Source organism: Pelecanus crispus, chromosome 13 (genome assembly GCF_030463565.1).
Source record: "Pelecanus crispus isolate bPelCri1 chromosome 13, bPelCri1.pri, whole genome shotgun sequence".
NCBI classification, from domain to species: domain Eukaryota; kingdom Metazoa; phylum Chordata; class Aves; order Pelecaniformes; family Pelecanidae; genus Pelecanus; species Pelecanus crispus.
This window is the reverse complement of record NC_134655.1, coordinates 15,628,635-15,656,305: the sequence shown is the minus strand read 5'-3', so window position 1 is coordinate 15,656,305 and position 27,671 is coordinate 15,628,635. Positions and strand designations below refer to the sequence as shown.

The 27,671-nt window shown below is 46.4% G+C and overlaps 1 protein-coding gene across 3 annotated transcripts in view; it reads left to right on the top strand.

The window, feature by feature from the left end:
* The window catches only part of MBNL3 (muscleblind like splicing regulator 3), a 57,821-nt gene extending 30,484 nt beyond the window's left edge, over positions 1 to 27,337 (top strand). The window contains exons 3-10 of one of the 3 annotated variants that reach the window (XM_075720883.1): positions 7,364 to 7,564; positions 9,020 to 9,256; positions 11,630 to 11,683; positions 17,060 to 17,210; positions 19,525 to 19,560; positions 21,637 to 21,731; positions 23,185 to 23,258; positions 25,884 to 27,337. In XM_075720883.1, the coding sequence (XP_075576998.1) occupies positions 7,364 to 7,564; positions 9,020 to 9,256; positions 11,630 to 11,683; positions 17,060 to 17,210; positions 19,525 to 19,560; positions 21,637 to 21,731; positions 23,185 to 23,241 (831 nt within the window). In that variant the 3' untranslated portion in view covers positions 23,242 to 23,258; positions 25,884 to 27,337. Of the gene's footprint in view, positions 1 to 7,363; positions 7,565 to 9,019; positions 9,257 to 11,629; positions 11,684 to 17,059; positions 17,211 to 19,524; positions 19,561 to 21,636; positions 21,732 to 23,184; positions 23,259 to 25,883 lie in introns of those variants that run through there. The other 2 variants (XM_009484469.2, XM_075720884.1) reach the window with 2 other exon arrangements.
* The last annotated feature ends 334 nt before the right edge of the window (positions 27,338 to 27,671 follow it).

Genomic DNA, 27,671 nt, shown 5'->3' with positions numbered 1-27,671 from the left:
ACTGGTTTCCTAGCACTGTATGAAAGCAAACCTTTCCTGTTTGGGGTTTTCCTTTGTGGGGAATTCACAGTGGATGCGCTGGCTATTCAAAACATCTTTGGGATTTCCTCTTTGGAAAGTTCCCATCTTCCCATTTTGCAATCTTGCAGGTCCAGTTCACTCCTGCAATTTCATTCCTGCCGTTTAAATTGCCTCTGAGACTGAATCTGTTGGTTTGTCTGGTTAGTGCTCTCATTTCAGAGGTAACCTTATCTGATGAGAAAGGTCCCTGGTTTCTAAATTATGCCATGAGAGAGACATGGGCAAAGAAGAAAAATAAAAATTTGTTCCGCAATGACTGCTCCCTTCCTGCTTTCCCACACTTTGCTCAGAGTAAACGAGCTCTTGGTCTAATTTCTGCTGCCCAACTTGCTCCACACCAATTTCAGGACAAACAAGAGATTGCTCTTTCACCTGCCTTTGATTTCCTGAAGATGCTGCCAGTGGAAGCAGGCTTTGAGAAATTTTTTTCTCTCTAAATGAGAAGGGTGGGGCCTCCTTCTGGCTACACATGAAATTCTTCAAAGCAGAAAGTATTATATCAGATGCAGCAGCAGAACAAATCCCATGTGATCAGAAAGCTGATCAACGGGATGCCTGCTTAATTGGGATGCTTGCCAGAGACGAGATTTGGAACAGCGTGCTTAATAGGTCCAAACAATAGCTGAATGCGTAGACATTTTAAACTGCGTTTTCACCAGAAAAGCTACCTGTGTGTGTGGGGGGAGAAACCAAATGAAAAAAAAAACAAACAAAAAAACCCACCAAACAAAAACCAACAACAATCCCCCCTCAAAAACACACCATCAAACCACCAGCACTTGACGTAGCATTTTTTTACCATGCTTCCTGCAATGGCATTGAATGTGTCTGTCTATGAGCTTGCATCTAAACATTCACCGCCAGATCTTCTTGCACCACCGCTGACATCTAGCAAGAGCTAATCTTCCCGTTGAACCAAGAGCCAGGACCCTGATGATGGCTGTTTAATGAAGGTGCTGCTTGGAGGAGAACCGTGTCCCAGGTGGGCTGCCTGCTGCACACTGCTCACAGAAGCCTACTAGGTGTGAATTAATGGTTGCTAGTGTGACCTTATTTCTCTGAAGCCTCTGTTTGCTCTCTGACGTTGCTGCTAACCATTCGTGCAAAGCTGAGAATCACATGAACGTTTGGTGCCTGTGATGCAGTTTTAAACAGACTGCTTCATCCAGCACTTTAAAACAAGTCAGGCAAGGACATGGAGCAGACTATTTGCTCAGCATGGTGTATTTGTCTGGGAGAGACCTTGGAGAGACCATGTAGATGTCAAGTAGGAAGACTCTAGTAAAGTTTTGACTTTTGAAAGTCCAGATTCACCTTGACTGCTGGCTTTGGTTGAGCTGTGCTGGAAGCTCTCTGGGCTGGTGTTGCACCTCTGTCTCTGTTAGACTGCGTAAAAGTCAGGCTGAAGGTGGATAGAGCTGGGCTCTGGCATCGATACGGAAAACCATTTTGGTTAATGCTGTGTCTGGTTTCTCAGATATGGTCACTTTAAGCTGTGTGTGCACCAAAGAAAGACTACCCAAAAAGTGCTGCATGCTGGGCCTGATCCCTACCCTCCTCATTCTGCTTTGTCCCTTCACAGCAGTGCGAGACAGACTTTTGGAGCTGGCCATGGAGATGCTTCAGCACTGGCTCCGAATTGACCTGGTGGAGCAGGGCAGTGGCTTGCATGGTGCTGCTCTGTTGGCTATGTTTGAACGGGCGGTTGGATAGAGCGCGGCAGTGCTGACGCACCTGCCCTGCAGCTGCTGCTACCCTGGGAAGTTGTTTCCCCTCTCTGAGCTCTCTTGGTTTTCAAGCTCTTCATCTGTTCTTCCTGTCTTTGTAGTTCTTTGTAGCCAGGACTGTCTTGACAGCTCTGAGTCACCCATGCCCCTGAAGACAACCCAGACTTTAACCCAGCCCTGCGTCCCCTTCTGGGGCAGCGGAACCCTGCTGCTGCCCCTTGGTGCTGATGGAGGGGTTAAAGCACAGGGTAACCAACTGGCTTCACCAGTGATGCTTGGAACAAGTGCTAGAGCAGATTTCAGCAGGTGTTTTGGGCATGCATTTGTTCCATGTGGCAAACAACTGATCTATATCTCAGCCTCTAGTCAAAGGCACACTAGGAATGAATAAACACACATACCCCGGCCCACCCGGAAGCTGGTGTCTGCCAAGAGGCAGTGCTGTGGGGCGTTAACACCTGACTTTTACACTACAGCAGCCCACAAATGAGATATCCTTTGAGCTAGGAGTGTCTCTTTGTGATCTGATGGGGGAAATGAGCATCTGTGGTGGTAGGTAGCTGGATGCTTTGGCTGGTTGGATTCATTCCAGCGTGCTCAGCCTTCACGTTAGAGGGGTCGTTTTACAGCCAGCCCCATGCAGTTGCATTGGAGGGGAACACAGGTTTCTGCTTTTTCTGAACAGCATCAATTATGTTTTCAATATCAGGGTCTTCAGCCTTGTCAGTACGAGATCTTTATCTTATATGTTTCTATCATCAGACTGTAATAAAAGCTGTTGCTGTTTTTTGTGTGCTTTCCATGCATAGCTGCTTAACAGTGACCTGTCTCCCCTCCTTCAGGCCATCAACACCTCTGTATTTATACTGGGTCTCTCATTTTCAGGCTTTCCCTTTTTAGGGTCTGAGGTAACTCAGAATCAACACTTCCCAGCTGAGACAGCGCTTGTGTTCGACAAAACACCAGCCGCTCCTCTGCTCTCTTCACACTCACTCTGTGTTTCTTCTCTAGCCTTAGCACAATTTCTGCTAGGTAAATTGAATGCAACTTCTAGTTTGTTACCAAAATCAGCTGTTCCAGGTTCTGTCACCATCAGTGGTGACAAATGCCCCTTCCCGAGACGGTCTCTTCTCTCTGCTCACACCTTCAACCCAACAGCTCCTGTGCTCGGGGTCTGTGAGGAGCTCAGAGCTGTCAGAGTCCTTGGCAGCCTTCCTCCGAGATGTGTTCTCACAATGGCCATTTCAGCTTGCTTCTTGTTTTTTGGGGTTTTTTTTTTTCCCCTCCCATTCTTACAAGTACTTTAATACTCAGTAAACCAGTCTTGTGAGCTGTTACCAGTCTGAACGCCTCTGCCACTACGCTGTAACCTGTTTCCCTCTGCTCAGGAGTTACTGGTAGTGTCTGCATGTGCTATGGTTAATAAAAGTAGTTTGCAAGGAAACCTGCCCCTGTATTTCCTGAATTTGCAAGACCTTTAAGGGCAGCAGCAGGGGTAGGTGTTGATACTTTCAATCTGGCTGTTTTGCCCTAGAGCACACCAGCAGCTAAGTTGAGACTTTTTTCTTTTTAGTGTACTGTCATAATATTGATCTGTCAGGTCTGCTGGCTGGGTGCAATCACAAGAGGTGGATGGGATGCATGTTGAGGAGAGCAGTGCTGTTTAGAGTAAAAATTACAGTTGGGTTCTGGCTGCAAGGAAGAAACTCGCTCGAATTCCGTCAGGACAGGCCTGGCACGGGGGACCTGCACAGACGTAAAGGGAGGAGAGATTTGGCTGGCAGCATCTTTATTACTGGTACTGATGCATGAGCCAGACTGGATTTCCCAATCCAAGACAGGCAGTCAGGGCTGGCAATGAGCGCAGCCCATCTTTTCCCCTCATCAGCCATGATAAATACAGAGCTCCCTGATGCCAGCTTACAAAGGAGCAGTTTTCAGTGCACTTAGCACACTTCAGACTTAAAAACCCCAGTGCTTTGAGGTTTAACGTGTTGAGCGAGGTCTGCTCGTTCTCTGGCTGTGCGTCTGCTGAGAATGCCTGCCTGGCTGCTGAGTGTCGGTCCCCTGCCCGTGGGCAGGGCGTGGAGCAGAGCTGTTGCTTTCAGTCAGCGGCACCAGGCGCACGGTTCAGGCGGGCAGAAGAAGTGGTTGTGAATCCTTGGGAATGCGGCAGCAGATGCCAGGGCATGGAAATGGGTGAACAACCAGTAGCACTGATAAAAATCTGTCCTGCCCCTTGGTGCACCCCTCTGCAGGTCTCCAGCATCACAGCTCGATCCTCAATTGCTCTTCATGGACATCCTTCCTCTGCTCTCAGCTTACCCCTTGCCAGTCGTTCGCAGTGAGGAGTGGGGCTGCTCTTGAGGGAACAGCCTAGAAGATGGGGACTGTGTTTCAGGGAGCAGGGCTTGCCTCCCAGTTTGTAGTGGCTTTGGTGGAGGGGCTGGTACATCATCTCTTCATGAATGTTTCGCCCCCCTTCTCACTGGTTTCTGGTGTATTCACTCAGTGTGAGGCATTGCAAGCCCCCAGCCTTCCTCCCTGGCATCCTCCGCTTGAGCAGTGGGAGGAACAGGTCCTCTCCATCTCAGAAACCAGCTAGGTCCTAAGGCTGGCTCCTGGTTGTGTTTGAGCCCAGGCTGGGGAAGCCTGCCTTAAAGGATCTCCTGAAATTCTGGAGCAATGTCTGTGCCACATCCGCTCTGTCAGGATACCTGGGACTCCTGCTGTATTGGGTGCTGGAAACACATACGTTATATTTGCCCACACATTTGTCCAAGCCACATGTGCTGCAAGGTTTGGGCTACTGTGGGTACGCAAAACAAGTACTGACGTGTTCTGGGCCCCAGCATAACCCTGTGCAGACTGGCCAGGCTGGAGAAACTCCTTAAAATAGCATTTACAGTGTGAATGGTGGCAAAAGTTCAGCAGATGCTGCTGTAATTACTGGTGCTTGCACAAAAGAAAACAGTCTAATGGGTGCTGCCTTCTCGCTAAAGTGTTCAGGGAGTCACAGCATTTGAAGATCCTTAAAGATCTTTTCTGAAAGCAAACGGTATAAAATGTCTGGGAGCCACAGAGAATTGAAAGAGAGAAGAAAATGATTTAATGAAGAGCTGTGGACTGCAGGATCTCTGGGTTTAATGGTTACAGTCTCCCATCAGCTGAGTGGGGCTTGACTTAGACTCATGTTGTGGTTTAGCCCCAGCCAGCAACTCAGCACCATTCAGCGGCTCGCTCACTCCCCCTGCCCCGGTGCGATGGGGAACAGAATCGGAGGAGTGAGAAACACTCATGGGTTGAGATAAGAACAGTTTAGTAATTGAAATAAAGTAAAATAGTAATAACAACAATATAATAATAATATACAAAGCAAGTGATGCACGGTGCAATTGCTCACCACCCGCCGAGTGATACCCAGCCAGTTCCTGAGCAGCGATTGCTGCCCCCCAGCCAACCCCCCCCCCCCGCCTCAGTTTCTATACTGAGCATGATGCCATATGGTATGGAATAGCCCTTTGGTCAGTTTGGATCAACTATTCTGGCTGTGCCCCCTCCCAGTTTCTTGTGCACCTGGCAGAGCAAGGGAAGCTGAAAAGTCCTTGACTAGCATAAGGAGTACTGAGCAACAACTAAAACATCAGTGTGTTATCAACATTATTCTCATACTAAATCCAAAACACAGCACTATGCCTGCTACTAGGAAGAAAATTAACTCCATCCCAGCCGAAACCAGGACAACTCAAAAGAATGAAAATTGGAAATCCCTCCCAGAGACGATTATTTGGTTCTGCTACACTTAAAGCACCTAGCGCTGCCGCTTCAGGAGGCCACGTCTCCTTGTTGTGGAGGAGAAAGTGGGACATATGCTGGTAGTGACCTGTCATCCCCTTTCCCATCAGCTCAGGAGCTGTTTGTTGTCACTCTGACCTTAGGAAGGGGGCATCATTAAGCTAAATATGGGTTAGGACAGCTTGGCTGGTGTTACTGTGGGCTACCTTCTTCCGGATCACAAGCAAAGTGTTTCCTAGCTTATAAAACCACTGGGATGAAAATGCTGTCGAGAAACACACTGTCCACGTGTGATTTCTTTTAGAAACCCACAGGACTAGACATACGAAAATAAAAGCAAAGAGGCCAAAAAATGTGTGGCCAAAAAAATGCCCCAGGCCGCTTCGTAAGCACACTTGCATTTACTGCCAAGTAGAGGCTCTAGCTACCAAGGGCGGCATCACGTACGCCTGCATATGTCAGCAGCTTTAACTGTAACCCAGAGTTCACAGTGGACCAGGTGACAGAAGGGAAAATAAACATAGTTGAAAGTCACAGGCTCCTTTCTCTGGGGGCTGCTCGAGCCCCTGCTACAGGAGTGCTGCTGCCTTGCAGGCTCTGATCTTTGGGGTGGGCAGGGAGGGTTTTTCATCAGCTGGAATTGGTTTCATTCCCAAACACACCTCAGATCTGGTGCTTTAAAGTCTCACAAACTCCCTGGCTATCGGGGCTGTTCACAGACTTTAAACTGAGCACCTGCTTAGGAGCTTTGTGTGATCTCGCCTGCCTGGCAGAACAGCAGCTCCTTTCCCAGACCAGCGCTGCTGGAGCAGTTCAGGCCAGGGAGCTGCTCCGGCCACCGGCGCTGAAGCTCTGCCGTACTTGCAGGGTCTGCCAAACGCGATTTGGGGATCAGAAGCAGCTGAGATCTTTATGGGTCATTGTCCTGTCTCCTCACGGGGACATCGCTCCTCACAGTGTAGCTGCGGTCCTGAACCTCGTGCTGGCCTACCTGGGCCATCTCATTTGGTATGCTCTGTCCATGGCTCTTCCAAGCCCACGACCCACCTGCTCTTGCCAGAGCCATGAGGTCTGGCACGTTGTAACACTAGTGAATTTGGTGTCCTCTTGCTGCCATTCACGTGGAGCATAGGCTCGGGATACTCCTGCAAAATTGGTTTTGCTTGGAGGCTGTTGACAGTCTGAAACAAACCCCAGATCTGCGGAATGCTAGACCTCCAAGTGTACTGTAGCAGAGATGCCTCGCCTGACTCTAAATGATCCCATTTGTCTACCTGAGCCACACTAGCCATGATGACCTGGAGCTCAGTGCAGGCTGATAGTGAATTCAACCATGTAGCTAATGGAGTTACGTGCTTCCAGGTCCTGAAGCTGCAGCTTACCTTGAGGTCTCTGTACAGCATTGCAGTGTAGACATACAGAAGCTGAGACATTTATTTGGGAAGGAGAAGTCTGTTTAATTTGGGCCTGCCCTAATTGCTGGCATGAAGTCCTTAATTGTGTCATTAAACTATAAAGATCATCAATATGCTTTGATCTGGCAAATAAAGATGCCTTGTGTTCAGGATGAGTCACAAATCTGTGAGTCAGGAGAAGTGAATAGATCACAAGAAATGGCAATAAATGAATAGATCGGAGAGCACAGCATTTTGATGTTGCTAATCAAATTGTCTAAAAGGATTGAAGTGCTGCAAGGCTTTGATGGGTAATCCATGACATCTTTTTAACTAATATTTTGTTTTTCCTCTTTCTATACACAGACAACATTTCCTGTGACTCCATCGCTTGCAACAAGCCCCACGATGGCTTTTAGTCCCTACCTGAGTCATGTTTCTCCTGGGATGGGCTTGGTTCCTGCAGAGCTTTTACCAAATACTCCTGTCCTGGTTTCTGGAAATCCTACTGTTACAGTACCAGGAGGCTCTGCTGGGCAGAAACTGATGCGTACGGATAAACTGGAGGTATTTGGACGTCTGATATGATACTGCTGACGGGAACGAACAGGGCATGTGGGCCCAGCTGTTGCTGTCTGCTAGAATGACCTGATGTAGCACAGTGCAGAGTTTAACCTGCAGCTTTTTTAATACAGGGCTGCTGTTTTCTGCTTGAGCAAACTCTCATGTGGGGCCTGATCCCAAATCCTTGGAAGTCACTGGAAATTTGGGAGCAGTCACTCTTCTGATTTCAGTGGGCATTAGTGCAGGGCTGGGATTGTTGGTTTTTGTTTGTGATCTGCCACGCTTTAAAAATGCAAGTGGATGGTCTGCTATTTCACCGAGTTGAGCAGGAGATGTTTTGGAAGTAGCAGAAACTTCCCTTGTCGTGAGATAGGCTTACTGAGCTTTTACAGAAAGCTTTAAGCATTACACTGTTGGGAGTGCTGGGTACAGAGCATTGGAAAGACATCTCCTCCCCTCCTCAGTTGGCTGGGCACGCTGGGACTTAGTGTTGGAGTCTTTCGAACCCTAAGCAGAGGCTCTGCAGGAGATGAGGGCTGAGGACCTGAATTCAGAGGCCCCTGCAGGTGTAAATTATAACATAGGAAGGTAGTGGAGAAGCATGTAATTTCAAAACACATTGTTTTGTGTTATGTACTTTATATTGCCTTGCTGATTGCTTCTGTTCTCACATGACATCTCACCTTTCCCCACACTCAGTCCGATAGTGCACTGGTACATGATCTACACTACCAGCTATAGTCCTCAACAGCTTCTCTTAGTTCCTCAGACAAGGAAACCTTGCGGATCCATTTTGTGAAACCCTTTTCTCTGCCTTTGATGCTTCAGTGCTCATAACTTATGAAGATGTGCAAGATTTTTGTAAAGCTAGCAATTTTAGTGACACCTTACGAACACATTGCAGTGTAATCAAATGCACTGTCCTGTAACCCCAGGGTTAGAGTTTTATTGTGGACGGCAGTGAGACTATTTCTGTGACAGAGGCTCCTCATATTTAAGAAAAGGTACTTGTTGCAAATAACACCAGCATGCAACATTTAGAATTTAAATGTCCTGCCCAGGAGTGTGCTCCGTAACAAATACATAATCCAGCTGAGACACAAATGGCAGAGTTATTAACATTTAAGCTTTAGAGGCAGGGGAGGAATCCTGAGCTCCAAAAGTTTTGGCAAAACGACATTGACTTCCTGGGGTCACTTTCCATTCTGGACAAATTCTGTACTTCACTTGCACTTGGTAATTGGCCTTAGTAACATTGTGGGTTTTTTTCAAACCCTGAACCAGTTGTGAGTAGCACCACTTGTCTCTGTGACTGTCGGTATATGTGTTACCCAAGATGAGCATGGATTTAGAATACATGCATAGTTTAATGTGGCCAACTGAACTAATATTCTGTGTTGAAAATACTGAATTAAGAGTAACTTATTGTCCTGCTCAACAATGTGACTTTCTTTTAAGGTTTGTCGAGAGTTTCAGCGTGGAAATTGCACACGTGGTGAGAATGATTGCCGCTATGCTCACCCTATAGATATTGCAATGATAGACACAAATGAAAATACTGTTACAGTTTGCATGGATTACATCAAAGGTCGATGCTCTAGGGAGAAATGCAAGTACTTTCATCCCCCTGCACACCTGCAAGCCAAAATCAAGGCAGCTCAACACCAGGTGAACCAGACAGCTGCAGCTGCAATGGTAAGTAGAGCTCTTCTCAAGCTGTATTGCCGTTGCGAACAGATTTCATTTGTGTCGTATGTGTTGTTTGTGGAAGAGTGCTTTGTAAATGGCTGACTAGAGAGCTGAGAGCATGTGCAACATGAATCCCATCTCTTCATCCTTTCTCTGTGCTTACCGTAGCATGAAGCCCTGAGTGGCACAGTTCATCTCACCAGTTAGGGACACGGTGGTGAACCCTGTCATTTTCTGCTGTGACTTCATGAGGTGACATGAATGCAAGTACAGCAGCGAACACCTTTCCTGGCTAAGTCATAGGTTAGCTTAGCTTAGCTTCCTCGGTACACAATGAAAGCAAAGAATGCCCATCCCATAATACATCCTTTGCAGGGAGATGGTGGCCTGTTGAGGTCAGTAGCAAAATTTCCACTGTCTTCAAAGCAGACAAGGTATCAGTTGTTCAAGCCTAGCAAACTGAGCAGCCTTGTGCCTGATACCTTTGGCAAGGCTTAGTGAGATGACATGACTCAAACCAAAGGTGACTTCCTGACCTGTTTGATACTTAGGACCCAGTAGAGATGGTCCCACCTGCAATTTAATTTGAATTGTGACTTCTGCTACCTACAATTCTAAAAATAAGTCAAGCAAGACTTACCAGTTCAAATTCCTAGCTGGAGCAAACATTTGCCATTCTGTTGAATTCAGTTTAATGGCACCTGTTTATTCGAGAGGTGAGAGAGCTGGCATGTTCAGCCTGGGGAGGGAAGAGGTGGCTCAGAGGGATCTTACCCATGTGTATAAATTCCTGATGGGGGAAGTAAAGAAGATGGAGGCAGACTCTTCTCTGTGGTGCCCAGTGAAAGACAGGAGGCAGTGGATGCAAAATGAAATATCGGGAATTCCATTTAAACATAAGAAAAAACATCTTTATTGTGAGGATGATCAAACACTGCAACAGGTTGCTCCATCCTTGGAGATATTCAAAACCTGCCTGGATGCTGTCCTGAGCAAGCTTGCTCTAGTTGACCCTCCTTTGAGCAGAGTGTTGGAGTAGATGATCTCCAGAGGTCCCTTCCGACCTCATCCATTCTGTGATTTTTTTTTTTCGTATAACTAATATTAAAAAAGTTCTTGTTGCCTTTTTGATTTACAAGTAAGGCTACTAAAATTTTTCTAAATACTTTTTTTAAAGACAGTAAAAGAGGTTGCTTTCCATTCATGGTGGAAAGTAACACAAAACCGAGAAGATTCTAGAAATTAAACGACTGCCCTCGTTGTAGCATCAGTATTACCTGAAATGTAATTTGAATAACCAGTTTATACTGCAGTATTTAGTTGTCCTGCACAGTTTGTTTATTAGATTTCTTACTATACTTATTATTGTTGAAACAACAGCCCAGGTCTGTTGAAAAAGAACCTTCTGAAATTAAAATCTTGTGTTTTTTTACAATTAAATCTTTACTTTTTCGCTAATTACCTAGGACACTGCTACTTAACCAAAGCCAGTGCATGTTTTATTCATGCTGCTGGCTTCTCTTAAAAATATAATTAACCTTATTGTATGCTGTTAACTAGAGCCTTTAAAATATTTATTGATAGCTTGTTGCATCACCCCTGCTACCAAAACAGCTTACATTATTCATTGACTTTTCAAGGTTTGATGCATTTACTGTACCTGTTGAGAAACAAGACTTTAATAAAGGGAAGAATGGTGCCCAGTTTTCTTGGATCAGAAAACATATGCCAGACAAATGGGTGTACCTTCTAAAATAGATTTGGAATGACTTCAAATCTAAATTCAGAAGATATTTCTGAGGGACCCAATCTTGCAGTTACTTGACATGCACAAGTAGTAGCTTTACTCACTCCTGCTTGGCTGAAGTCTGTGCAGCACAGTCCAATGAGCTGCGTCAGGCTCAGTACCCAGTTTAGGATGGCACTTAAGCATGTGCTTGAACCTCCCTTCTTTACCTCCTTCCCTTGCCACAAGCGCTCCTGCTGGCCTCCGCATGGCATGTAGTGGCAGAATTAAGGCTGAAGCCCAGTGCAAGTCCACCTGCAGGTGCTAATCCCCACGCGCTCCTCACCCACTGTGCCAACTGCAGTGAAGATGCTCTAGAGCAGGTGTCCCATGATGGTATTTCTTTACCTTTGAAATTTACTGAGGCAAAATAGCTGACTAGCCGCTAGGCCAAATAATTACTCAGCCACCCCACATTGTGTATGCCTCATCTTTTTAATATATATTGTATAATGCATTCATTTTTTTTTTTCTCTTCGCCCCCCCCCAAATGTTGCTCTCTCTTGACACACCTCTGCTTGCTGTTTTTGTTACTGTGCTTGACCCCCCTCCCCGGCCCATTGCCATCATGTGCTCGCTGCCTGCTAATTAAGACTCAGCCAGCTGTCAGATCACTGAAGCGACCGCTCGAGGCAACCTTTGACCTGGTACTTGGACCTTTCACCTTCTCGCTTTGCACGTTACCATCTTAGTCTGCATGAAAGCCTTCTGCCCTTGGTCTGTTGTGTTAGTGCCTGGGGAGACTGCCCATCCCGGCCAGAAATGTTGCAGCGTCTGTTCAGACATGCCAGTCCTGCACCCTGCACACCAAGCATTAAGCGTCTGAGCTTTGCCTCCTGAAACCCAGATGCCTTTTGGAGGCAGTGAATAATATTGGGGGGAGGCAGCACTGGGGTTTGAGGTGTTTCTCCAAACAGCAGGAGCTTTGGAGTCGTGAGATGCGATGTTTTGGTGAGAATTGAACTCATTAGGTCTGCAGTGTGTTGGATATGCCAGAGGACTGGGTGGTGCAGGACAGATCCAGGAACTTTTCATGGTATGCCCAACAGCACAGCCTTGCCTGGCAGTGTCATGCTGGTACTGCCCTACAAAATGGTGTTCTGTGCAATGGGCACAGCACAAATTTAGGACCTCTCCAGTCCTGGCGGTTCCTGACATTAAAAGAAGCAGAGGGAGAGAGCTAAGCAGCATCCATAGAGATCTGTGCTGGGAACTGAAGTGGGTGCAGTGCAGGACTTTGGTTGTGTGTTCAGTAAGGCAGGGAGATGACTGCTGCTGCAGCTGGCTCTGTCTCTGGTTCCTCGCCCCATACCGCGGTGGGACAGTGTGTCAGCAAAGGGACCTCGCTGTGGGTGCCTTTTGCTTCAGGCACAGGATCTGCTCCCCAGGCTTCTGTCTGCAAGCTGTCTTCATATAAGCTTTGATTATTTTCTGAGCCTCAAATATGTTTTACCTGTCTTCGTGACACTCATAGTGAGGCAAAAGCCACCCTTCCTGGCTCCATAGAAGACAACTCTTTCCCGTTCACCCCAAGTAATGAGGGATCCAATACATCCTACAAAAAGTGGCTTCTGTTGCCCAGCTATAGGGGGGAAAGGGAAGAGTGGACACAGGGGAGCCCTGAAGCCTTCAAGCTGGTGTTGCTCCCCATTCCCAGAGCTGGGAAGCAGAGGCTGATCTGCTCCCCTTCCCCTCCGAAAACTTGTTTTGGGGTTTTTTAAGTAGTCAAGAGGCTTCCCTGTTGGAGCTTTAGACAGCAGCAGTTGGAAATCTTGCTAGGGATCCGCTTCCACCAGCAGTCATGGAATTATGCTGTAAATGACATGACAGCCTCTCACTCCCCAGTGCTCGTGGCTGCCACAGCCGCATCCCCAAAGCCACCGTAGGCAGTGACCTGTGCGGTGCTTCGCTGCCCTCTCCGAGAGCCACCTCTCTGAGGAGACACGGTCTGGTGGAGGATGGGAAAGCCCTTTAACCTCCTGACCTCCTAGCCTCCTGACCTCCCCTACTTAACAAAACCCCATCAGATAAGTTACTTTTAATAGTCATCCTGCTGTGAAACATCTGAAGGTTTGCAACCATGTTGTTGGAATATGTCACCTCCTCTGAACCCTTTGGGAAGGCTGCACCAGAGAAGGATTCACAGTGGTGATAAGAGCACGTATAATCTTCAGAGGAAACTGCTCAGATTGCTTCTGCTGCTTGCCAGGGAATGGGCGCTACCTCTGCCCTCTCTCAGATCATTTTGTATTTGTCATGCCTTGGACTGAAGCAGTGAGCCAGATGCAGACCCAGCCCCTCTTTGCTAAGTGCAAAGGGGTCAAAGTCTGATCTGCTCCCAGGAGATAGTGATCTGAGGGGAACTTTGAGGTGCAATTAAATTGTTTGTTGCAAAGATTTAATCCAGTTCTTGTCTTGCAAAAAATAACAAGTGAGGGCTGTTAACCAGCACGTGGGAAATTTTGACTTTGGCATGCAATGCGTTTTTATCTGTCAGTCATGCTGAAAGATTGCTTTCCATGCCATGCAGAGAAATGGCACAAACCTCTTTGTTCAGATGCTTGTGTTCCAGCAGGAATGTGGCTTTCCTAGCCCAAAAATGGGAGGGTGCCTGGCATTTTTGTAGTGGGAATTGTTCATTGGGATCAGTGGAGGCTATTACATGGATACTGAAGCGAATTAACCCCTTCATGGTCGATCATGTTGCATAGGTTGTATACCCATGTGCACACACAAATACATGGGCAAAAAAGGAAGTTGGAAAAAATTTCTGTCAGAGGTTACTGCTACACCTGTGATGGTCAGAGCTTGTTCAGAGGGACATTGCAAGCAGCAGGATGAGGTGAACTCACCAAGTAAGTTCTTTGCTACAAGGATTTAGTCTAGCTCCTGTCTTGCAGCAGTAAGGCACTTGCTGCAGAATTCAGTAAGGTCAAAATGTGGTGAGGAGTCTCCCGTTGCCTTTCATAGGTGCTACAGGACACGCTTGGGGGAATCCTTCAGAACCAGGACATGGTGCAAGACAGAAGCGTCTCCCCATGAGCTGTTACAATTCCATCAGGTCCTGAGACCATTACAGAAATGCTGGCCTGTTTCAAATACGACACACTTGCTTTCTTCAGTGTCCCTGCCACATCCCTGTGCAGGAGCTGTATTGGCCCAACTTCATCACATGCAATTTTAGACACCTCTCCCAGGCATTCGTAGATAGACCTTTCAGTGAGTGTGCTCCTGACTTGGGGCTCTTACCTCAATGCAAGGGCTGGAGAAGTGGTGAAGCCAGATCCTTCTGTCCCCCTGGGCCCTCTTGCACCTTGATATCTGAAATTAGATGGGTGGGCAAGAGGAGAAGCATGTCTTCAGGGCATGCTCCTGTGTGGGTGCTCCCCTGACTGCTGGGATGGGAGAGGTGACCCAGAAGGCTGTGTCAAACCAGAAGCAGACTGAGACAGGCTTCTGGCTCCTGTGCCCACAGAGCCCATGTGGCAGAGCTGCCTTCTGCAGTGTGCTTGTTTCTCTAGAAGACTCTGGAAATGTTGCATTTATTTGGGTTCTTCCATCCAGCTGCCATTCAGGGAGCAGTAGTGGGACTGCCATAGCTCCTTTCTCTCCCTTGGTCCCCAGGGGCCATAGCAGGGAAGGAGGAAGGGTGATGTTAGAGAGACGATGGGGTAGACCATTGTGCCTTGACATCCCTATGGCCTGTTGGTGTTTGTATGCTCTCTCTGACTGCAACACTGGGCTCAGGAATTATCCTGTAAAGAGCCAGGACATCACAGCAAGGTCTCAAAGCCTTCAGCTGTTCTGCTTTTGGCACTGCCATTACGGGATAATGGGCATTTTGGGGTGGTGACAGCCTTTGGCCAAGAAGCAAAGAGTCAAAAGTCCATTATGTGCCTGGCACAGTCGCTTTGCTATAATTAGTAATTTTTTTTTCTGAGGCATATTTTGGAAGCGTCTGAAAAAGAATGTTTTGCAATTATGCACAGTAGGAGCACGATTTTAAGCAGCAAGTTCTTCAGTCACTGTAAATCTGTAAAACACCTCTGGTGTAAGTGGAGCTACTCCAGTCTCTACAAGCTACAAACCAGTCCCGTGTCTGGAGGAACATTGATGTAGCCATCATTAAATAGGTGAGGTGTAGATAGTCAGATTTAACATAGATATCAATAAGGGCTTCCCTAGAAATGGAAATTCTTAGGTCTTTACCTAAAAGATCTCATCCTAAAATATGGATCTTAAGCAAAAGATTTTAGTGTCTGTGTCCGAGAATGCTGGCCTGTGTTTGACGGCTGTCTTTTGGTACTAGCTAGAAGAAATCTGGAAAGATCAAGTCCTAATGCTGGCACTGGATGCCTGCTAGCGTTAGCAGAGGATGTGTGCATGTCTGAGGGCAGTTTTTCAAATGCAATTTCTTCTTCTAATTTTCTTTTTTTAATATTAAAACCACCCAAAAGCCACCATGTGAACAGAGATAGGATGGAGTAATGTTTTGCCTGGAAGTATCTTGCTTAACATTTCTCAGATGAGCAGTCTCCTATAGCAAATTAAATTTAAAGTGAAACCTGTTTCTAGACGGTGACAAACTGTTGCAAGCTTTCACTTATATTCTGTTGTGTGTTGATCTTTATAATGCTTTAAAACCTCTTTACTTGTGTCCTTTCTTTTGAGTACTGTGTGCTTGTAGCCTTAACCCTTTATTGGCTAAAACTCCTCCATTACCTACCCTTCGCTGTCACCTATTAAAAAAAAATAGGAGTGATAACCCTATTTTTCAGCCATTGCTTTGCTACATGATACAGACTAACACAACTAGGCAGAAATGACCTGATTCTGCATGACTTCCACGTGCGTAAATCTCATTGACGTCAATAGGAGCGTTACGTGCAAAAGGACTGCAGGGCATAATTAAAAAGGACCCTTTTCTATCAGAATGTGGAGAAAAAAATGTGGTTTCTACTTGGGTACAATGAAAGGCTGTAAATCATTAGAAACATTCCTGTCTCCTAAGAACCTGACATACTACTTTGCTGTTGAGACATGCTTGGGTGAATGATGAGTAACTCACTGAGAAAAGTTCCTGAGTTGGGTTAATGCTTTTTACCAAGTCTGATCATGAAACAGGTTTGACAGGCTGGAAGAAGCCCGGTGGTGTGATAGAACAAGAAGAGAGGATTTGCCTGATAGCAGGGCCCACCCAAATCTTGTTTGAACACCAGATTTGTCAATGGCTTTTTCCACTGTTAATAACAAGTGAGCAGTGTTTAACTGCTGGAGGCCACCTTCTAGAAACTGGGAGCAAGTCCAAATCTGCTGGTGATGAGCTGTGCCACTGGTGTGAGTGGTGAAGAATCAGGCCTGTTCTTGACCGTGTTGCTCAGCATCTCTACTAACAAGTGGAAATGCATTTTACTATGAATGTAACATTATGTGTGTAATTGGCAACAGCTGCTGCTTTACCACCTGGACACATGGGTCGGCTGCACACAAGTGTGCATGCTTCCACACGTGCACACATACATGTAGGCAGGTGTTGAAACAGGCAGAGGCAAGCATCCCTTTTTTTCAATGGCATTTGTTGCTTATGCTAATCTCGTTTTTAAATAGTCATCTACTAGAGTTCTTCTACCTGTTTTTTTTTTTTTTTAAATGCTCGTTGCCTGCAACTGCTCTTCATAGTATCCTGTCCAGGTGATCACCACCTTTCCCCTTCCTTCTCCTCATGGTTTTTTTTTTTTTTCCTGTGTGCCCCAGTCAGTCCTGCTGAAAAGGTCCCTTAGCATCCCTCCTCCTGGACTCTGCCCTGTCTCCTGGTGCATTTACTAACTGCTTACCTAGTGAAGTTGTGGTTTCACCTACTACTTCTACTGTGATTTAGCTGCTCTTCTCTTTCCTGTCTCACTAAGTTGATACAGTTGCAGGTGGTTTGCAGGCCAAGACCCCCTATTATTTATTGCATGCTTGATCTACATCTGGGCCCCTTTTTTTACTCCACTTGTCTTTAATGACTCCCTTATCCACAGGCCCTGCCGCCTGGTGCACTTCAACCTTTACCAAAGAGGCCAGCACTTGAAAAAAACAATGGTGCCACCACAGTCTTTAACCCAAGCGTTTTCCACTACCAACAGGCTCTAGCCAACATGCAGTTGCAACAGCCTACATTCATCCCTACAGGTAAGTGTCTCCTTGCTTTCCCCAGCACCGTAGTTGTCTTTTTTTATGACCTAAGCGTTGAGCTAGTGAGCAGATTTGTAAGAGTCCTTAGCAAAAGAGTATCAGTGTATGTAGTTTTGCGTTAAAAGTGGATGAAAAGTTAACGTTTGTTGTTTCACTTTTTTTTTTGTTGACCTACTACAATTCAGAGCTTTTCACTTGTAAAGATCCCTTCTTAGCCTTTTTTGTTTGGTTTTGGGTTTTTTTAAGCAGTCAAACTAAGAAAAATGTCTGCATGTTTCTTGAATTCATACTTTCTGTTTCTCCTCCATATGGTTCAACTGGTTAATCCCAAATTAATTCTTTGACTCTTGCATAGCACTCTTATGGGCTCATGTTAAAACATCTTGTGGACCTCTATGCCTGCTCACTTGAAGCTGCAGGTATCTTTCTGAGCTTCTCTCTCAGTGACCTACGTATTCCAGCAGCCATGATGTTTATAGAGGGAACGGTTCGTCTTTAGTAAATACAAATTACATAATCCTCTTTAAAGGCATATATTTCCCTCTTGCTTGTCTTTTGACCAGTACAATAGCCTAAGATTTTTAAAAGCAATTTAACTCCCAACTTTTATTGTACCTTTAAGGTCTCAGAGTAAAATTGAAAGATGCAGTTCAGTAATTCATACAGGACTCAAAGCATTGACTTGGCAGAGATGTGAGTGCTGACTAGCCAATTAACCTCTATTCACTGCAGCCAAATGAAAAACAAAACCTGCTTAGAGTAGTAAGTATTATAAGTGGCTGAATTAGGAATATTCCAGAGTTGATAGCTCATTTTTTAGTATCATTATTATCATTGCAGAACATCATAAGAAAACGAACACCCAATGTTTTTAATGTTTAATGCAGTATTCACTTGCCAGATGATATTTACAAAAATACACAAAGTGTTTCTCTGGGCTGGCCCCTTGAGGTGAACACGCAGTGGACCTTGCCGTTCCTTGGGGTCAGGGGAAGAGCTTTAGAGACAGTCCTATACTGAGACCAATCTGTCTCAGGTGTGAGCGTGGGTCCAGAGAGCTGAGACCTAAGCCCTGTGCTCGTGTGGCCTTCTTGTTATGAGAGCACTTGGAGACACTCAGAACGTAGCAGCTGCCACGATGTTCTTCCAGGGAAGCGGAGTCTTGTATGGAGAGACAGAGGGAGGGGCTCAAGTAGCAGCTTCCCCACCTCATGCTCAACAAAGTGCTGTTGGCCGGGATGGGCTGAGCTGACCTTACCACAACTCTGTTAAGTGCCAAGCGAAATACTTCTTCAGGAAACAGACACCTTTGAGAATGCCAAGTCCCCCAGCTGGCTACATGCTCCTCTTCCTCGAGGTCGCAGTTGCCAAAGTTGACATGAGGACATGCATTTCTGATCTGAGCACCATAAATTAGCTTTTACCCAGCACTCTCACTGTGCTGTTGTGCCCTGTCTCATGGCAATGAAATTACACTCAGGGCTGATGCGTAACAGGTCTATTTGCTGGCACCTGCTCTCCTCTGAGGACATTAATGCTGGGCAGAGCAGCAAATTTCCCGTCAGAGGACGGAACTCTGATAAATTTATGTTACGCGTCCCCATTTTCCCTTATGCATCAGACTGTAGATCTGGTCTCAGCCTTTGCAGCGCTCTGGAAAGCAAAGCAGAGAAGTGGCACGTAGCAGCTCACACCGTGGGGAGGGGAAGTGAGCTGTTGCTTTTCTTAGTTTCTGCTGTTCAGTTATTGAGAGATCAGCATCGTGGGTTGCTATGGTGGGGAAAGTCAGGGTGTCTATTGAAAATGGCATCATTACTACAATTGTTTCAAGTCCAGAAAAAAACTGCCTCTTTCAGCTTAAACTAGAGACTTTGAATCCTGGTCCTTGCTTGCAGGAGTAAATTGCTTTTGGAAAGTCAGTTTTAACATGAGTGTGACGTTTCTCTAAGGGCAATTTGTTTTCTGCTGACGTGATCAGAAAGAAATAGACATACCCAATACCAAAAAAAAAAACCAAACCCAAACAACCCTGATTTCTAGGATAGATCATATAATTTAATACCAGGGTGGGAGAAGAAAGGTATTTTCTACTACCCAAGAATTGAAGAATTAATTTGGTTTGCTATGATCTCTTAAAACAGAGTTTAAACTATTTATGTACGAATATGCAGAATATGTTTGCATGTGCTTAAATACTGAATGCTGCAAAGAGAATACCTGCTTTTTAGTTAAAGTGATTTCTAACACTGAAGCTTCACTAATGAAATATCCCTTTTGTTCATCTTTCCACGCTTCAATGCATGGTGTGCAGGGTCAGTTCTGTGCATGACACCCACTGCAAGCGTTGGTAGGTTTTTCTACACAAACTTCTCAACTTTTCCTAATCTGAAAGAGACAGCAAGTTAGTATGCATCAGTGAGAACCTGGGTGGCTGAGTGGTGTGACTGTCTATCCGCTGTCTTCTTTGAGGCTTAAATGGTTGTATCCCTTTTAATTTCTGTGCAGTGCAGTGTTTCGTGTGACTAATAAGAGAACCCAAGGTGATGTGTTCCCACCCCTATTTAGTTCCGCTGCAGAGACAAAAATTTGTCACTTAAATGTCTTTACAACCCATTTAAGTCATCCAACAAAAGGAAATAGCAATGGGAGGATCCTGTTGGTTTCTTTTTTTGTATCAGGCATCAGGTGGATTAGAGTTCGGATTTTCGGTTGTCCTTCTGAGGACATTTTAGGAGACTGGTTTAATAAAGGCTCTAAGGAGGAACACATCTGGGGTCAGCCCCTCTGCCAGAGCAGGGCGCTTGTGAGAGAAGCAGGGCTTAGACTGTGGACTGGCTGAAGATTCATCTCGTTAGTGAAAGTGTCAGCTGTGCAGGTACAAGGGACCGTAGGGAGGTACCGCTGCTGGTGCACGTGGGATGCAGTGAGGCGGCAGGGCTGAGTACATGCTCATTGCTGCTGCAGGGATCCAGTATGTTCAGGCTCAGCATCTGGGTCTTACTGGGAACCTGTGCAGGTCTTTGAGGGAGCTTCCCCTCTGTCTACAGCTGCTGGGCACAGCAGGGTGGGTGAAAGCTGAGCTCCAGCCAAGGTTATACAAGACTACCAGCATCCAGGTGTGTGCCTGCTTCAGCCAGAGGGAGAGAGGTGGGAACAGGAGCCATGGGGAAGGTGCAAGGCTTTTGGGGAGCAGGTCTGAAAGCTTTGGCAGGAATGGCTAAGCACTCTGCTCTTAAACCTCCCCATCCCTATAGCGCAGAGAGGACACACCACTTGCATGACAGGGAGCTGAGCCCTTCAAACGCACCTCTGCCTGTAGGAAACCCCAACCCACATGCTCCAACATCCCGTGGCTGGAGCGTGCCCAGCCCGCAGGCACACATCCCCCGCCGGGACTGGACGGCTGTGTCCCTGGGATGGAGGGGAAGGCAAGTCTGCTTCTCCGCCGCATGTTTGCAGGGACCGCCGGGCCTTCCTGCGGGCTCCCCGGCCCCGCAAACCCCCCCTGCATTTGGGGAATGCCAGTTGCTCCCCGGAGCATCCTCTCCAGCACCGTGCTCTGGGGGATGCGCAGCTTCACAAGGCTGCCGAGCTCCCTGCTGCCGTGTTGTCCTTTTGGATGCTCTTTCTGTAAATTTTAGCTGTTCAGATGCATTCGTGTATTTTTCCCTCTCGGCCCCCTCCCCTCTCCATCCCCACCTCCCCGCAAGAGGGGAGTTTTGCCAAATCCTCAACTATTAGGGTGGAAAGGAAGCACGCTGAATTTGTACGGAGAGAGCTTGGGCTGCCAGCCGCTCGTTTGACGTGCCTCCAGCTCTGTCCCATGTCGAAACATCGTCCCTGCTAGAGAGAGGCAAGAAAACCTGGTGAAAGGGCTGCGGCAGCCGCTGCAAAGTGCATCATGTACCTCTGGTTGCTGGTGGGGACGGGGTGGGGAGGGAAGGGGACAAGCTTTCCTAGGCGGGTGGGAGGGTGCGCTTGCCAAAATGTCCCCACCCAAAGGAACGTGCACTGGCTGTGTCTAACTCCCCACGGGTGCGAGCTGACGTGGGCTTTTGCTAGCACACCCGCCCTCTCCCCCCTTTGGAAATTTTGGCCCTTGGAGTCTAATACATCATTGTTCTGCTTATAAATGTACTAAGTGTTGAGAATGTTTTGGTTTTTTCCTTAATTATAATTGTAATTGGCTTTTCCCCTTCTCTCTTGTTTATTTTTTTCCCAACGCTGTCTTGCTTTGCACTGTGATTGCATGCTGCGCCCCGATGTGTCCTTCATGACGATGTCACATGGCTTGTTGCTGTGATTCCTGCCACGCCCCCAAATCCACCACATGTTGCCATGGTTACATTTAAAAAAACCAAAAAAAAAAAAATATATACGCTCCACCCTCCCGTATGTCGCTTCCATGGTTCCCTTCCGAAAGTGCCCATGATGCACGGTGCTACGCCCACCACTGTGTCTGCAGCAACAACTCCTGCCACCAGCGTCCCCTTCGCTGCAACAGCTACCGCCAATCAGGTTTGGCCCTTTCAATGGCTTTCTTTCACGTGTTCAGATCTCGAGGACCGGGCGAGGGCCAGATCCTGCGCAGGGCCGAGCGCCTTCCCGACCCGCTCGGCTCGGTGCAGGCTCGGGCGCGCAGAGGCAGTGTGTGTGTGTGTGCGCGCGTGTGTGTGTCTGGGGATCGGTGAGGGGGCACCGGCCGGTCCTGCCATGTGCGGGATGGGCGGCGAGCCCAGCTGGAGCGTAGGGATGGGCGATTGGCAGGGGTGGAGGCGCTTCTCCAAAAACAGCACCCCTCCGGGTCCTTAAAAACCGGGCTGTAAAACTCCTGACCGTGCTGTCGCGCAAGACCTGCAGCACTTCTGCTTTCAGTCTCAAGCAGAAATACCACCCCAAGCATCTTTCCCCGTGGTATTTTGGCATGTCCTCTCCTGGCTGGAAAGCGGAAGTGAAAACACAAAGTGGCCTCCCCCCACCGCAAGATTGGACTCTAAAAAAAACCAAAAAAACCCCAAACCAGCCAAAACCCAAAAAATCAGGGGTGAGGCTATGAAGTCTGAAGCTTATTTACACCAGTAACGTCACCCATCCCTACAGAAATGACTCTGGATGTGCAGTACGTGCCGTTGTAGCACTGCCATAAGTGTACAGGATTTCATGCATGTCTGCCGAGCCATAATTCTCTCCAAAACTTTCCTCTGAAGATACTGAGTTGTGATGGCTGCTTCCGCACCAGTCCTGAACTGTATATGCACAACCTGTCCTAGTGATGCTTCCTGATAATTTGGTGTGCCACAACTTTTCCCAGTTAGACCAGAGACATTTCAAACACTTCCCCCCCCTCCCCCCCCAAGTACTAATTTTAGCATTTTTATTTGTCATGCTCTCAGGTTTAGAGCTATTGCAAAGAAAACGGGGTGTCACTTTGTTCTGTAGGAGGCTGTTAGCCATGCCGAATGTCAGTAATATCTCAGGGGGCATCCTGTAGTCTTTTGCTAGTGTGAGGTCACGAGGCTTTCAGTAGAAGTTTTGCCTGCATAAGTCCTAGGCAGTGTTTTACTGCTCGCAGTAGGGATTGCTAGTCTTTTTCTGTGCTTTGTTGTTATTTTCAGGTAGAGCAGGTCTTAGTCATACTTGTATTGGTCATGGGAAGAAAGCAGAAATTCCTGTGCAGCATTGCTCTGTGGCTGTATGAGTCCTGTTTCAGCCAGATAGTTTCAGGGCATTTCTGTCTTACTTGTAGTCTATGGAGTTAAAATCCCAGTACAACCATCACGAACTCCACGAGGCATTAGTAGTGATGCAGCTACGTTGTGCTTAACGTGTAGCAAAATAAAGACATCTTGGGAATGGATCCTGTTTTATAAGACACTGATGTACTTACTAACCTGATACTGAAGACAGAATGAGCAGCCTGATCTCAAGACAACGTTTTAATGTGTTGTGTTCTTTCTTTTTTTTGCTGTAGATATCCCAGTTATCAGTAGATGAACTGAGTAGCAGCATGTTTGTTTCACAGATGTAGAAGTTCCCAACAGAACAGTAAGTTCCTTTTCCGTATTTCTCTTTACGGTGGATTGCTTTGTACAAGGGCACTGCATCCCCCAAAAGGGGGGCTGGCTCGGGCAGAGGGGCTGAGCCTGCAGGACCCCAGTGGCTTCATGGTCTGCCAACTCAACAGAAATTCAGCAGCTGCAGCACAGATACAGACCAGCCCTATGGTTTATAACAAGCAATGTTCCTTGTGTCTAAAATACCCATTTTACGGTGTTCGCAGCCTCCCTTCTTGCATCCCCTTGAGTCTGATGGCTGTGTTTACACGTTACTCTTGCTCTGCACGGCTCCCAGCTGCCTGCAGATGCCTCAGGGATTTGCGCTATTGATGGCAAAGACTGCTCTGGTGATGAGTCAGCTGAAAAGGTGTAACTTTTCTTTTGCTGTTAGTGGCATATTTCCTTTCCTGGGGTAAGCAGGATTGGGTCATTGTCAGCTGCTGTGCATCTGCAAGGCTGGCTTGGTCTGAGCAGGTCTGCCGTTCAGCTGCAGTGGGGGCCTGGCTCACGGTGGGTTTCTTCAGAGGTCCTTGCATGTGTTTAAGACCAGGATGAATGCCACAAGCAACATATCCTTCACCCTACCTGCAGATCCTGGGCTTCCCTAGGCTGCTAGGTTTCTCTGAGTGGGAATGATGGAGGAGTTTGTCCTTCTCTTTGACTTACAGAGTATTTATTTTACAGCCGTAGCAGCAGTGTCATTTTTCCATTGCTTTTCTTTGTGAGTGTTAGCTGATGTTCATGAGAGAAAATCCCTTGGGGGTTTCAGTTTATCGCTTTATTTTTTTACCCCAAGAGAGTAAAGAGCAGTTCAGCTAATTCAACAAGAGGTCACCAGATTTTCCCAATGCGGGCCATTTAGTATATACAGATATGCAACCCATTTCTTCCTTAGGTCACGTATTACAGGCAAGTACTTAAATGTTGGAAATTTATTTGGCAAGCAATTCTCAAATGGTATCTTCAGCAATTGACAGAACTTACTCATCTTGGTGGTGGCCCTTATCTCTGCTGATCTTAATAAAGTACCGTATGTATACATGATCCACTAACTGTGGCCATGAACCCCTATTCATGTAGGGGTAAACATCAACCTATCCCTGTTAGTGAAAATGTTCTGTGTTACAGAGTGTACTGCTCTCCCAAACAGCAGACAGACAGACAGACGTGACACCTGACATGTTAACTCATTTCCATAACACATGCAAAACAGCCTGTTCCACCCAATAAGGAGATCATTTGCATTGGAGCTCTGAAATTGTTTTCAGCATTTATTCCAGGAAACTTCTTTTTTCTGAATTCTCTTTTATGTGTGTGTATGTGTGCTTAAACTCAATACTGTCAATAGTTAGTGATTTCAGACTAGGCAAGGAACTTCCATGGGAGGTATTTCTTCAGTAAGTAGGGAGCACGACACAGTCTGTTGAACAAAGCATCAGCTGTGCTGTTAAGGACCGTGAAAAAACTTTGCTTGAAAGAAGTAGGGTCAACGTATTGAATTTAATGTGACTTCTTGGGGATCAGGCTACTGGGCATAGACAGGGTCAGACAAGGAGCCTGTTGTTCACGAGGGCGGTGTGAGCATGTGCGTGAGCCACCGCTCTGCCAGAAGCGCTTGTCCTCTCAACACCTCGCAGCTGTGGGACATAAACCGCCTTCGGAGGCTGGTAGAAAAGGGCTATGTCCCCCAGCATCCCCAGTGCTCAGAGACCCACCAGTGACCATTTTCATGCAGCAACATGTGTGTTTTGATCCCATTCCTGGGTTGTTACCCACCGTGTCTGGGCATAAACTGAAGGTGAGCATATCTCTCAAGGACACATCATTTCATGCCTCCACCCGAGCAGGTGAAGTTGTGCGTGTGCTCAAGCGTTTTGCCAGACAAGGACTTTGGTTGGCACTCTGCACTGCTGAGGAGCAATTTCCAAAGCTGCCCTGAGTGGTAGTTGGGCAATTGAAACACTTGCTGCTCTGGCAGATGTTTTTCTTTTCCTCCCTGGCTGATGAGGTCCTGGTGGCCAGGCTGGCTAGCCTAGCTATGCAGGAGACAAGTGTTTGGTCCTTCAGGGGAGGATTTTCACGAGTACATCCCGAGAGAGGCGATTTGCTCCCAGAAGAGGGTCCCCTGAGCACAGGGTTTCTGTCTGTGTTTTGTTTCTGGGCCTGATTTGCCTTTGGCTTGTGGCTCCTTAGGATCAGATTTTAATGTGACTGTCTGTGGCTCTCTCCAAAGGAAACAGGAGCTAACGGGGGTCAGGGATTCCTTTGGCCCTCTCCTTAGTCACTCTCTACCTGCCATCCTCTCCAAAAACAAAACCATTATTCGCCCACCTTCCTCTTTCACTAATTGTCTTGTCAGTGTGTGTGAAGCGCACTGGAAATGGAAAGCCCTAAGTGCAGATTAAAGAGGATGCCAAGTGTGTTATTAGCAATTTCACCCTAGGTCAGAAAATTAAGGGAATAAAATGTATTCTTGCTGCAACATACTAATGGCAATCTCTTGGGCAATGCAGTGAGGATGTAAATGTATCTTATTAGAATTACTTTTATTAAAATATAGATGTATCTCTCTAACTTCTGACTGTTTCTTTGTTGTTTTTTCTTTCCCCTGCAGCAGACCATGTTGAAATTCTGAACAGTAAAATTATGGAGCACCAGGACTTCTTGGTGGGAAGCTGCGCATGGCCTTTCTGTATATATCCCCTCTTCCCTCTATCATTCTCTACCACCTCTACAGTAAGCCTGTTGCAGCCTACATGTTAACCAAAAACTGATCAATGGGAATGTCAAAAAAAAAAAAAAAAAAAAAAAAAGCACTATAGAAACAATTAACAAACAGCGCTCTGTTATATGAGATATACAAGTAGAAAATTATAATAGACTTTTATAACACATTACTTTAACACACTTAATCGTTTTATGACTACCATCCTGATAAGTGCATCTGCACAGCGGACTGTTGGTTTACTGTATACTATCGATGGATAAATGTTTGTCTTGTTTTTAAAGTGTTATCTTACTGTTTTGTTTACATCATAGTCTATTGATTTGTTTTAAAGTGTACATCATTATCAAGTATACTCAATACCATTTTTTCATTATTGTTATGTCTTAAGTTTTCATATACTGTAGGTTTTATGGGTTTTTGTTTGCTTTTTACTAAAAATGTTATTGTGGGAAACAGGAATTATGTGCTTGAAAAACACGACACAGGAATGTTCTGCCCTTTGCTGGATTTTGCTGTTAATGTCAGCTAAAGTTGCTTGTGTTAAATGCTCCTTTTATCATTTAAAATTTGCCTTCAGATAGAGTCTCCAAATTTTTAGTACAAGTGATATGAAAAGACAGCTGTCATTTTAGACCAGTTCAGGGTATTTCTTTCAATACTATGAGCTGATCCTGGAAACTTTTGGAAAAAACCCCACAAAAGCCCAGGCTTAGTAAGAGGACAGGAACGATTTGCGCAGATGGTGGTAAGCATCATGGGATTTCTGCAGTTCTGTTGTCCATTGAAGTGCATTCTCAGCTGCAAACAGCGCACAATCTGTCTTGCTGTTCTCATGGTGCAGTCAAAACAAAACAAAAAAAAGGTGGTGAAGTGAGACAGCTTCATTTGGGCAAAGACTCATGGCATTGCAGAGGAGCAAATGTGAACCGTTAGCTGGAGTGAACCCATAGCTATGACGTAGCCCAAGCTGGGTAATACCGTGCCCAGGGGCTTGTCTCCATTAAGCATGCTGAAACATTTCAGCCTGAAATCTTATGTGGCTCTTCTTGAAATTTTGTCAGCGTGCACTGATTATTTAATCACCATTTTCCATAAGTGGGATATTTTTTTTCCCCATGATCTCTGGCCCTTTAAAGCAAACACAGCAGTAACAAAGCACGAGAAAGCTCAACATAAGCTTTCTGCCGTAGATAAACATCCATCTTAATGGAGCTCCTGTAGGTCAGTGGATTTATTTTGGCACCTTCTACTTGATCAAGAGCAATGTTTGCCGCACAACAAGGGCTAGTTCTCAGTACCTCCTTTTCATACGCACGAATAAAATGATTTCCAGCCTGTGCACCCTGTCGTTATGCTGCGTTGCTGAACAATCTGGCTGCAGAATGCATTTTGGTTGAGGATACAGCCAAATTCATCCCTGTCATAGCTCTACAGTATCATTGGCATTATGGAAGAGATGGATTTGCTGCTGTAAATCCACAAACTCCGTACAAGGAGGAAGAGAATTGTTACTAAAACCAAGCAAGAGGCCAGCTTCCAGTGTCTGGACGGCTGGCCAGCCCGAGCTTGCAGTGGTCCCGTAGGGTGCCAAATTCTGACAACCAGGTTTTCTTTTCTTTTTCAAGTTCCTTGGCCTTGGCTAGAGACTTTCCTTGCCCCCTCTTCCTCCAGTGT